This window comes from Limulus polyphemus, unplaced genomic scaffold, assembly GCF_000517525.1.
Source record: "Limulus polyphemus unplaced genomic scaffold, Limulus_polyphemus-2.1.2 Scaffold21, whole genome shotgun sequence".
NCBI lineage: Eukaryota > Metazoa > Arthropoda > Merostomata > Xiphosura > Limulidae > Limulus > Limulus polyphemus.
Window position 1 is genome coordinate 1,278,308 of NW_013665631.1, and position 13,199 is coordinate 1,291,506.

Consider the following 13,199-nt stretch of genomic DNA (forward strand, 5'->3'; position numbering starts at 1 on the left):
CCCTACTCTCAAACACTTTACTTAACAAACAATTTTAATTACAATTCTACCCTACTCTCGACACTTTATTTACCAAACAATTTTAGTTACAATTCTACCCTACTCTCAAACACTTTACTTAACAAACAATTTTAATTACAATTCTACCCTACTCTCGACACTTTATTTACCAAACAATTTTAGTTACAATTCTACCCTACTCTCAAACACTTTACTTGACAAACAATTTTATTTACAATTCTACCTTACTCTCAGACACTTTATTTACCAAACAATTTTAGTTATAATTCTATTCTACTCTCAGACACTTTACTAGACAAACAATTTTAGTTACAATTCTACCCTACTCTCAAACACTTTACTTAAAAAAGGCAATTTTGGTTATAATTTTACCCTATTCTCAAACACTTTACTTAATAAACATAGTTTTAAATAGTGCCATGAAAACAGTATTCATTTAAATGTTTTCAGCATAATCCGTTTTCCCTCCTTCTAGGTTGTGGATTTGTTACTTACGCGACTCGCCAGTTTGCAATCAACGCCATCAAAGGCATGAACCATTTTCAGACGATGGAGGTGAGTAAATAAAAATGTACAGTTGATTACTTTTTGTCATTCATGGAGAAAAAGTGTAATGCTTAGCATATTTACCTACGAATATTTCAATATTAAAAGGAAACAGAAACGGCTCGAAACCATTACTTTCACCAACCTTCAGATCTTTCATAGAAGAAGAAAAGCGAATGCAGCCCCGTACCAATAAACAAATTTAACTACAAATATTTCATAACAGAATAAAAATAGATAGGGCTATATAGAAGCCTTTCAGACAGCTTTATACATCTGACTAGACATATCCAAAAATCTTTCATGCAAGAAATGGACACCGAACAGATTTGCCAGCAACCTGTCATGCAAAAAGAGAAGTGGACATTGACCAGATCTATATATATAAACTATTCAATCAAAAACAGAAATTTCACGTGGCTCCGTACCAATTACCAGCTTTTCATGCTAGAGGAGAGATAGGCACTGACCTGATTGGATTACAAACCTTTCATGTCAGAAAGACTTTAGATCATTTACCAAATCTGTATAGAAACCATTCACGAAAACAGAATAGTTGATTTGGCATTATGCTATTAACTAGGCCAAACTCAAACTTTTCATATCAGCAGTCAATGGATCTAGCTTTTGGTAACATGAAATATATCTCTCTGCAAACTTATATGTACGTACGTGATTCTCAGATCTTATCTTTCTGCTCATACGCCAGGCATGGCTACTACTCAGTCTGCCTAGACTAGTAAGTTAAAGGTTCGCGTCCCATTGCCCCAAAAACACTTTGCGTACTTTAGGACCGTGAGTATACTATAAGAGTGACAGTCAAATCCCACTATTCGATCAGAGAAGGATAACCCAAGAGCTGGCGGTAGATGCTGTTAACTGACTGTTTTTCTTTAATCTAGTATTTCAAAATGAGGGACAGCTATGCACAGATATACTCCTGGGTAGCTTTGTGCAAAAATTCAAAACAAACAAACTTTCAAAAAAATTGTATTATAAGAGAAATTAAACGACTAAAGGAACATTGCTCAATTGTTGTTCTTTCTTTTTGAAACTTAATAGTCAGTAAATCTACTATAAAAGCTTCAAAGCAAACACATTTCCTTAACATCTAATACCAATCAATCAATCGATTTCTGGAGTAAATTATTTTAGACGAAAATACACACAGTGTAAACGATCGCGAAATGCAAAACAAGAATTTACTTTTGCTTTTCAGTTCAAACATAATAAAAAAACTAAAACCTATCCTATAAGTTACTTAAAACAGTTTACATCACAAGTAAAATACTTCTGTAATTTACTCACTTTCACTAAATTGAAAGACACTATTTTCTCAAGTTTTTGTTCGACTCCAATAAGAATGTGGACAAGAAAACTAAAATTTGGTACCTAATTTAAACAGAGTTTCTAAGATTGGAATCAAGTGTGGCCTAATAGTTAGTGTGCCGAGTTGTGTATCAGAAGGTCAAATGTTCGAGCAACAATGCTGTTGAATACGCTTGTACTTTCAGCTATGGGTGCATTATGAAAATTACAGTCAATCTCATTATTCGGTTCAAATTGAAACAGAGCCCTTGTATTCAAAATTCGGCACTGTGTTACACAATTAATGTGTCATTCACGTTGAAAATCTCAGTATTAATCCAAATGAAACTAGAAATACGGTAACTCATATTATCGTAATACAAGTCAAATTCAAACAATATGCGTATGAAAAAAAAAAGAACAAATTCAAGCAAAATTAAAATTCGCTCTTGAAACACGTGACATTCGAAAATTTATATAAATTTTATTGCTGTTGTTAAGTCAGAAGCTTCACTATGGTTTATCTGCGCTCACCGCAAGGACCAGTCTTCGACTTTTAGCATTATGAGCACTAAATCTTACCACTGAGCCACCGCGGGAGGGGCGAAAATTAGAAGAAAAAACTACAATTTATCAGCACAACGCCACTGTTTTAATGCTGTTTTTTTATAATATCAATTCTGTATTCTAAAATATTACGAAGTTATTTCAAAGATCAAAACGATCGTTTAAGTTTTGCTAGTATTATGTAAATTAAGCTTATTAAACGTACGCGTTTGAAATAATATAACTTATATATGCTATTTAACCATTTGATGCAATCTCAAACTTATTTAAGTAATTGCTTGTAGTTTATCATATGTTTTTCTCTCTAGTATTGATTGAATATTTTTTTTTATATGGAAGTTTCGATGTGTTTGCACTAAGCAGCTTAACTATATCTTCAACGAAGTTAAACCACCTCGCTACCAGGTCTTTCAGACAATGTTGCCTAGTTATCTTTAACTACGATTTTCAGTGAGTAGCCAAATCGTTCTAAAAACCCTAACTAGCCAATCACTGAAACGTTTCGCAGAACTATGAGAACAGCTAGTTCTTAAAGCTTGAGGTTAAAACTTAACTAAATGCTTCTTTTGCATTTATATTTGTCTTTAGAGGTGTATTTCCTGTTTAATAAAAAAAAATAGCTGTAACATATTCTTAGAGTTATGTTAAAGAGAAATAAAATATATATAAATAGTATTTGTTTTCTCGGGTGAAAGTGTCAATATAGGTGCTGACTACAGGGTATTTGATTTAATTAGTTGTGATGTAAAAGATAGGAAACCTTCATAGAACGTACAAAAATGCAATCCAACAAAACTGTGTTTCATATTATGGGTACTAATTCAATGACTATAACCTATTAACATGCAGAGATGCATAGTACAGACAAAAGTAGATGACAAGTAAAAGGTAGAATATGAAGATCCCCTACCCCCCCCCAAAAAGAAAAAGGCAAAAGGCGCGGGAAAGGTGTCCTTTATAAGATATCAATTCCTTACCGTCTTACGAGATGCGTCTGCAAGTTATATGGGTGTGTGTGAAGATATGTGTTTATATATATATATATACAACGTTATACATGTACTCTTTCTGCAGATTCATTCTAGTATTTGTCACCTCAGCATGAAAAAATACACAAATTAAACTAATTTTAGTCTTAAATCTTGCCATCGTTATATATCGACCTTCCAGGTATTTTAAAATGTAATATTCTGATTCTCCGGTAATTTATTGGAGATCATTGTAGTTTCTGGTAAAGAAATTGTAGAGAGAATATTAAAGAAAGAGTTACATACCAAGACAGACGAGTTAGAAAAATTCTGAGTAACATTCTACTGTCGGTATATGTTGGCTAAGGCGAAAAAAACATTAATTACTTTTAAAGAAGGACTTGAGAAAATCGTCGATATTTTGAAATACAAAATAAATGCGAATTTCGAAAATAGTGGGTTGTTTCAAGAACTTTGATTCTGTGATTATAGTTCCTCAAACCCTAAAATAAATCATAAGTTTGAATCGAAAAAAGTAATAACATGCCTAAAATTGAGTAACTTTTTACCCAATCAGTTGTGCTGGAGAAGTGCCGAGAAAAGAGAACATCGTGTTAGTTTATATTTCTATTATACACTAAAGTGGAAAGAACGTAACGTCTTTGAAGATTTCAGAGCAATGTATGTATCTTTACAAATATCGATGTGACATTTGGCTTTAATTCTTCTACCCATGATCATGTACAATGCTATTAGTTTTTGACGAGTTTCATATCATGTCTCCATTTATTACAGATTTTTTTTTATTTCTTCAGCAGCGGCCATAGCTATATTAAGATATGCTTTTGTGTTTCTAAGCTTACGTGAAATATCCCTAAAGCCAAAATGTTGTCAGAACAGATAGTGAAACTGAAAAGTAGTACATGTTTTCCACACACTAAAGTGCAACAGCCCATTCAGGAATGCTTTTTTTATGGTGGTTCAACAAATGAATCGACCTATCCCTTGAAGCGACAAGTATCACTTGGGAGCATTAACGCTTTGAATAGGATCGGCAAACACAAGGTGAAACAGGCCCACAAACTGTATTTATTTAATATTTGATGAATAAATTATAACCATTTATTACATCTTGTATAATATCCGTTACTTAGTAATTTTTTAAGTGTATTTCACCCAGAACTTATTTCAACATCTATATTTTTAAACTACTCTTATTTTCATCCCAGAATATGATGATAAAGGAATACTACTATCGTGTTCCAATTTATTTTTAATGAGTGTTTATAACGTTAATTTAATATATTTTCAAGTAACATTTCAAAGTCTCTTAAAGTTTTTATCTTAAAATTAACTTTGAAATATCACTTGATTTACAAAAACCATCGCCATGGAAAATACGTATAATCCTGGTCAAAATAACAGATCACCATGATGATAATACATTTTCTCACAATGGGACATACTTTATTTGCTGAAAAAGTCTGTTAACTTTGTCCAAAAAGTATTGGCGGTTTCGATAGTATACATTTATCACGCGATCATAGATACTAGTATGCTCTAAAACACTTATCAATATCACTGATTGGAGCATAGCGGACGACAGTGACCGTATGGGGAAGCCCATAATTTTTCACATCACTGTTTTTCATGGGCATGTCCCGAAAAATCTACACATGGGCACATATGATGGCTCGTTACACTGTAGGATCACTCCTTAAACACTAGCAAAGCTTGCAGAGGACAACGATTTGTTGAAATAATTGAAAAATTATCTAAAAACGACACTGTTGCCTGTCCACTGAACCTCTGTCTTACAATAGAGTATCTAGTAGTTACACAAAAAGCTAGTCAAACTTTATTTTAATCATTTGTGTATGGTAATGTAGTGGCGTGTCGCTGCAGGAGCAAACTGTGGTACTATTGTCGAGATGTTTAGCAGCTCACCATTTAGTTCATAGCAATTCCCAATCATTTTACATTGTTATGCCACGAGAGACTTGCTACGCTAGACAAATATATAAAGCCTTTCGAAGACAAATATTCATACATTGAAATTGTTAAACGATAGAGCCAAAGGACACAATGTTTCAAAGAAGGGGCCTTTTCTTTAGAAAGGAGGAACTTGCACAGCAGAGCGTTTAAAAAAGCAACAGGATTCAAACCCACGCCCCCGTCTGTCTTCTTCCGGAACAATACTTTCATCCACCAACCAAAAGCTATTGTTAAAGACAAACCTCCAACCCAAAGAGCCTTTGAAATGAAGCTAAGCATGTCTCACGAAATCTTCAATTAACTGGGGAAAGGGGACTTTGAAGTTAGCAAAAACTCACAAGTTTCCAACCATACTTCACAATCAATGGCTACTTCCACGAGAAGATGGCCAAAGAAACTAGAATGTAGCAACCCCATTCGACCTAATACATGTCACATATCCGATGGAACAATGAGGTTCCATTGGAGTTTAGTGCTTTCAGTTTGCTTTAAAGGTGGTCTTGAAATTTTACGTCCTCCTGCAGTGAAGGAGCTGGGGAAGTTTTCTCCTATAATAAAGGAGCTGTGTGATCTGATATTGACCTCATTGCCTTTTGCAGGTGCTTATAATAATAAACTGTAGTCTCTAGCAATAATACTGGAGCATTCTCAGATCCACTGATTTTTCTGGGAGCAATTAGGAAGGAGTCTCAGAATAAACGGACGTTCACCAGAAAATGTTTTATGAAGTAAAGTGTTAGTTCTCTTAGTCTCTACTCAAAAAGCAAAGCAAGAGAGTTGGTACAGTATGTTACAAAGCGAAATAATCTTCATTTTCAACATACAAACACAATCAAAGTGTTTATAGGCAAGTACCTTTTGTGGTGCTTTTACTGGAAAGTTCAAATTATGTTCTAAGCAAATCAGTATTGACAATAATATCAAATATATTTTATTTCATCTAAAATCTTGTAAATTAAGCTGTTTCATACTGAGAAAATATGACATTGTATACTACTAAAAACAGCAGTGTCATTCTTCTCAGGTCACAAGCGCTACCCATTTGACTGATGGTCATTCTCACCACAAAACAAGGGATGTTATATCCCTGGGGCATCATCTAATTTGCCAATGGAAAGTGTCACTATCAATTTATATAGAGTTTGCTTTATGTTACAGCAATGTTTCTCACAAGAAAATATGTGTAAACAAGCACGTGTAATAATTAGGGCCAGGGGATATTAATGTCTCCTGACTGACATTCTATATTAAGAACACATGCTCAATATGCACAAAAATTTTGAATTTTATATTAACTAAGGAGGTAATAAGCATACGGTATGCTTGTAGAGCACATTTCTCCTCTCTCCTTTACCTATAAATTTACCCAGCTACCTTTAAATGTGAAATTTAAAACAAATTAAAACAACTCATATATCGCTCAAGAAATTCGTTAAATTTACACACACACACACTCTCTCTCTCTCTTGCAAAAACCTTACTCAACAATACAAATATATACAACATGAGTACAACTTAACATAATACAAACGATTCATATTAAAACAGGAACTCAGGCAAACTGAATACAATGCAATAACACAATCACATATTAAAAGGCAAGTTACAATATCAAGAATAAAATTTACAGAATATTAAATCACATATTAAAATACAAAAAGTGCAACGTAATAAAAGCAAAAAAGAATTTTATAAAAACAAGACATGTTGCCATTAAAATACAGCATTAACCGTGGCGTTAATGCAAATATAGCATAAAACAAAACCCTTCACAAAATTAATTACAAAATGACAAGAAAAGATACTTCAATAAAATTAAACTAAAATACAACAACAACCACTAAATAAGATAAAAAACTTTTCACAGTATATTGCAACATAAAACCCTTTATAATGATAAAACATGCAGTAAACCAATATACAAAACAAAACTCCTAATACGATATATGCATATATACAAAAATGTACTTATTATATTCAGTGGCTCAAAATTATCTTTTCTATTTTAAAAGAAACATAACCATACAGTTTTCAGCATCTTGAATTCCAAACCAAATAGCTTTTATTGACATGTCAGTAGACTTCTACGTGTGCACCATTAGTGGCCCTCAGCATGTCTAATCGATATTCGATTTCAGTCCACGTCAACTGCAACATATCAACAGTTACAGTGGCGCGATGGCGTTCGTTACCCTGGTCCTTAGCTCCGTGACGTTTGCTATAGGTGTGCGATACACGATATCCTTAACATACCCCCGTACTTCTTTCCTGTACTGCCGTCTGTAGTTACGGTGCACCATGGATTTGTTCTCAGCAAGCCAACTGACGCATTGAACCTTTTCTTGCATGAAATCAATAATAATAACAAAACAATTACACATATCTATGCAAATTATATACAATGACATTTACATTGCTCCACCCTACAATATTTACAATAAATATCAAATAAAGAAAATAATATATAAGTACCTGCAAGGCAAACCAGAGCTTCCTATCTTTACTGGAGATCTGACAGCAGATCTTCCAGTGCAGGGGTCAACATCTGATTAATTGTGATTAACTGACATATTATCTCTAAGGCTCTAGCATTAGCCCCCGAATATGAGCCAGATCAGCCCAGAAATCTCTCCAGTTACAAAAATGGACCTTTATGCTTCGGAGACAGCTTTCCTCCTAGTTATAAAGTGACCAGGCCTTCAATGCCTGGCTGCTTGTTCTTGACTGTAGCACTATAATGTTAGTACTTGATGAAATATAAGGATTATTTAATTTTGGTTGGGTCATTGTATTATCTCTACTTTCTTTGAGTACACAGGCTGTGTCCAGGACCCCATGATAGGTGGAGGAGGTATGATGGCTGATGTAGATACACTCACATTGATTTCTGACTCTGCTGAAGATCTCTCCATGGATTTTGAGCCATCATCGCCTGGTTAGTGGTCTCCAATGTGATCAAACCTTTCTAGTACGACAAACCCTAGGATTATCTGAGTTCCTAGAAGACTGTCTTGGGTTTTGAGATATATTGGCTCTAGCACAGATGAATGCAAATCGCTTAAGATGCTGTATAGAACTACCTGAATCCAAAACTTCTTACTTTACAGGAAACGTTATATTTATCCACAGCGACTAATACTATTCATGTGACTAGTAGTTTTCATTTAACATAGAGCAGGCCGTAACTTCTAGATATCATTTACGCTACCAATAAAGAACGCTGCTGTCATTGACCTTCTCGCACAACATTTGTGGAGCAGGTATTATCGCTAGAGAACAACAAATCAGCAAGGGTAGCTAGAACAAAGTCAACTTAAAAGTTTTATGGGCCATGTTTTATGCAAAAACCTCATACATTTAGAATAAACGAAAATTTTTGAAAATTTCTACATTCGATTGAAAAGTTTAAAAATCCATGGTATGCCTCCATACCACATAGCTACAAGTTCATCATCCATAATTTCTCATTCAATGGTACAGTTTAACCAATCAAGCAGTAATAGGAACATTAATTAATTAATATAACACCCAAATACATGTCCAACTCCACACACACATACACCCACATATATATATTGCCATATACATATATCTCAACAATACAAATCGTCACATATTGGTGACGATTTGTCATAAGCTGTAGACTAACTGTTTCTGGTAAGTTTAAAGACTTACAACCTGAGTTTCTATTCCCAAAGGTTGTCAAAGCAAAGATGGCATATCGAGTAACTTCTGTTTAAATAACAACAACAGCCTCTGGGTCGTGTGCTTTTTTTTTACCATGGTCATGATATGCTACCACCCTTTGTTAAGTCCTGGTAGCTGTTGAGTGATAACGTGCTGTCATCTATGAGCCATTAACATCAACGTGTTTTTTTTGTTTTTTTTTTTGAGGGACATCATGAAATATGTAATCACCAGCATAATTGAGCATAACTAAGATGTTTCAGCTAAAATGCTTTTGACCAGGATCAATATTCGCACTGTCGACACCACATTTTATCAATACATTCCCAAACCAACATAGGCTAAATACAACATTCTGCAATAAAAATATTTTTACTGTCCTAGATGGCCACCAACACCACTAGCTGAACTACTAAGATATTTTATAGTAATTTGTGAGTCAGTCTACTTGCTTCAGTTGGCATCACAGAAAAATAAGTACAGGAACATCTAGTGCAACAGTGGTCATTACAATTAGATCCTCAAAAATCTGATCCCCATTCTGTGCTGATAAAGAACACAACTCTCTTATTGCACATGAAGAAGTTATATACACTTCAAGTGTACCATAAATGAGTCTACTCCATTTCGTGCAGTATGATCTCAGAATTTCTGCTACTACTGAGTTAGACAGGGAAAGCAGTTTTTGGATAATGTTAAATGGCATTTTGCTTTGGAAAATCTCTCAATAACTGGAAAAGTAGGGATCATAACAGCCTTTCAGTTTTTGAAATCCCAGTGATCTTTCTTGCTCGTACAGACTCATGATATGCTAGGCGCAGTAGCTACTAATACCAGCAGTCCTAACTTTATAATAACCGAGCAGCTGTCTATAGCTTGAAAAGGATAAGTTGCAAAGTCTTTTTAGTCCCATTAATCTGTCAACCAACAAACTGCACTAACTTTGCTATATAGCTATGTGTTTGTGTGAACAATTTTATGCCATGCATTATTTCAGTGTTAGAAAATCTGCGTTTTCATTGTAATGTGTTGGCTTTCACATAAGAGTAAACTGCTTACATGGTACCATCCAGGCAATAAAACCATAAAACTGAAATTAAATTTATGTGAAAAGGTTAAAAAAGTTGTTATTATCATTAATTGAAGATGTATTATTAAGTGATGCATTCAAAGAAAAAGAGGAAAAGTAATATTTATAATTCTCAAATTTTCATTTTACTTTCCTTTACTATTTTGTTATTTCATCTCTTTTGTCATATGGCAGCGTTCCCTAGGTGTTGGAGTGCAAAATGAGGCACATTAGCCAATGCAGACCTCAGCCACTCCACATATTCTTATGTAAACTGTGGTATATCTGCTATAAGAGGAAGACCACGCATCGCATTCACAGGGAGAAATATTTCCCAACAAACATAAGCATGTTCATGGAACAACCAGTCGATTTTTGTTCTGTTGCATAGTATGTCACCATGATACGTCACCTGTATGCATAGGGTTATAAGCAATTGTATTTTGTGGCACCTTTACTGGAAAGCTCTCAGTGAATTTCTTAGCAAGTCAATATCTGATAAACACTCAATACAGACTGAGAAAACACAGCATTACATACTAGAAGCAACAATACCATTTTTCTCACGTGATTGATGGTCACTTTTACTATAAAACAAAGGATATTGTATCCCTGGGGCATTACCTGATATATAAGTTGAAAAGATTACTGTTGATTTCAATGTAGTATGTTGTATGTACAGCCATCTTTCCCATTATAAAGTACATGTGACATCCTAGTTGATTGACTCGGTTCCTTAAGAAGAATTTAGTCTATTCCTCAACCGAAATTCTATATTAATTCATGCTTAATATAAACAGAAATTTGTAAAATTTGTACATTAACTAATGGGGTAGATTGTTGCAATTGGTTTTTAGTGCAAAGCTACACAATGGGCTGTCTGCATTATGTCCAGTGAAGGAAATCGAACTACAGTTTTTTAACTTTATATGTCTAGAGTATTAATACTGACCCACCAGGGATTAGGAGGTAAGAATAAGTTGGACTGCCTGCATAATATAATATCTAATCGTGGTCATCAGACTGAGCATGATCAACGAAGTATCCAAGTAATTATAATGACACTAAGAGACCTGAAACATCATCGTTGTTATAAGTGCAATTAACTTTAATATATTAGTTATGAAATTTCAAACTTCAAACATTTTAGATTTAAAGTGTAATTTTCCTGAAATGAAATTGACATGTTTCCTCTGCAAGAACTTCAGTAAAAAAAAGATCTCCCCAATTACTCAGAATTATTCACAATATACTAAGATTAGTTATGACGCCATCTACTGAGAAGATTGGAACATTATTTTTAAAAATTTATTTATAGACCAACCAAGCGTAACGATAAAATAATGCTTGGAGACGGCTTGAATGGGTAATGAAGAAAAACTTTAATATAGGTTTAACATAACAGCAAATGTACAACATTTCGACAAGGTTTTGTCATCATCACGAGAACGATAAAAGCTTAAAAACTATAAATTGCAATAGATTCTTCTGTGTTCAGGTATTTTATGTGAAGATTTCAATATGAGTTACGTGAAAAGCATACTGATCGTTCTACATATGAATCAAATGTTTCACAATAGGAAATTCCTAGTCTAAAGAACTGCTTTTAAAATCGGCTACATATGTTGTTTCGAGAATGTTCAAATGGGCGAACCGGTATTTCACCAAAAATATATCCTAACGATTTTTATTTTATTTTATAGGAGTACTAATCATAATTTCAGATATAATTACAACTATTTTGTTGTCATTCGCAAACAGAAGTTTATTATTATCTCTATGCATAAGAATAATTTTTTAAAAAAATTAACGATTTATACTCAAAAATTAATATTCTGGGAATAGAATTTAGCATTAGGAACAAATTAACTAAAAGTGAAAAGTGGCAAGCGATAAGTGAAATTAGTTTTTCGAAAATCTAAAAACTTATTTTAGCATATTTACTTAAGTTATTGTTACGTCTCTGTTCGTTTGTTAAATTCCCGTAAACAATTTTTCCGAAGAACTTCAGCGATACAAGTCCTTTCTTAAATAAAACTAGTTTATTCTTTCTCAATACAACTTTTTAATACACAGAATTTCCACAGTCAGTTTAACTTAAACACAGGCTATAATTCACAACAATTCACGCACTTTACTTACGCTCACTTGACTCGATTGTCTGTCTTTATATCTCACTTTAATCTGCTATTATTTCTCCGCTTTATTTGCTGGGCTGATATACTAAAATAGAGAGCACATAGAAAAGACTAGAGTTGCCAGAAACAGTTATGATCCTTCTAGAAACTCCAGCGCGCATGCTTCTAGCGTCATGTGACTTCCGTTGTCGTAACACTGCCTCTTCTTTAGTATTCTTCGTCCCGAACAATAGCCACTTACATTAAACCAATAGATAGTTAACAATAACTTGATTAAATGTATAGAATTTACAAACACAAAATTAAAATTCAAAAAGTCTCTTAATTTTACTGGACGTATCTTCTTCCATACTAGTCTCCGTCTCGTTGGCTTCTGTTTCACGTGGGGTTCATCTGCTTCATCAGGAAATGTTCCATTATCGGTAACATTCACATCAGTGATAGTAACTTCATTAACGGCTTCACTGTTTCCCTTCTCTAAACCGGGTAGAGTTTCCTCTTTGACAGTGGCTTTTTCAGGAGACAGGTCTTCAACAGCGCCATTTGTTCCATTGTTCCCTTCATTCCAACTGAAATGTCCTGGACCACAATAATGCCAAAGCCTGTTGGCATGCGCCACCTTTGGCTTACCTCGCCGACTACATTTTATTCGAAAAGTCACGTCTGAGAGATGATCCACAATGTCATATGGGCCTTCCCATGGAGAGGACAATTTAGGAGACAAAGCTGACTTCAGTAGATCTATTATCATAACATAGCTTTATGGAATCAGCAGACGTTTTCAAGTTTGAACACACTTGATGATGAATATCATCCATCCTTTCCAATAACACTTTCACGAACTCTGACACATTTTCAGGCAACTCTTTGTAAGGTGGGCGTCCTGTTATCAGATCCACT

The 13,199-nt window shown here is 34.1% G+C and overlaps 1 protein-coding gene across 7 annotated transcripts in view; it reads left to right on the forward strand.

Annotated features, from left to right (window-relative positions):
* The window catches only part of LOC106458298 (CUGBP Elav-like family member 2), a 199,517-nt gene that overhangs the window by 128,374 nt on the left and 57,944 nt on the right, over positions 1–13,199 (forward strand). For all 7 annotated transcript variants that reach the window (XM_022384614.1, XM_013917802.2, XM_022384587.1 and 4 more), the window contains one exon: positions 497–576. In XM_022384614.1, coding sequence (XP_022240322.1) covers positions 497–576 — 80 coding nt within the window. The remainder of the gene's footprint in view (positions 1–496; positions 577–13,199) is intronic.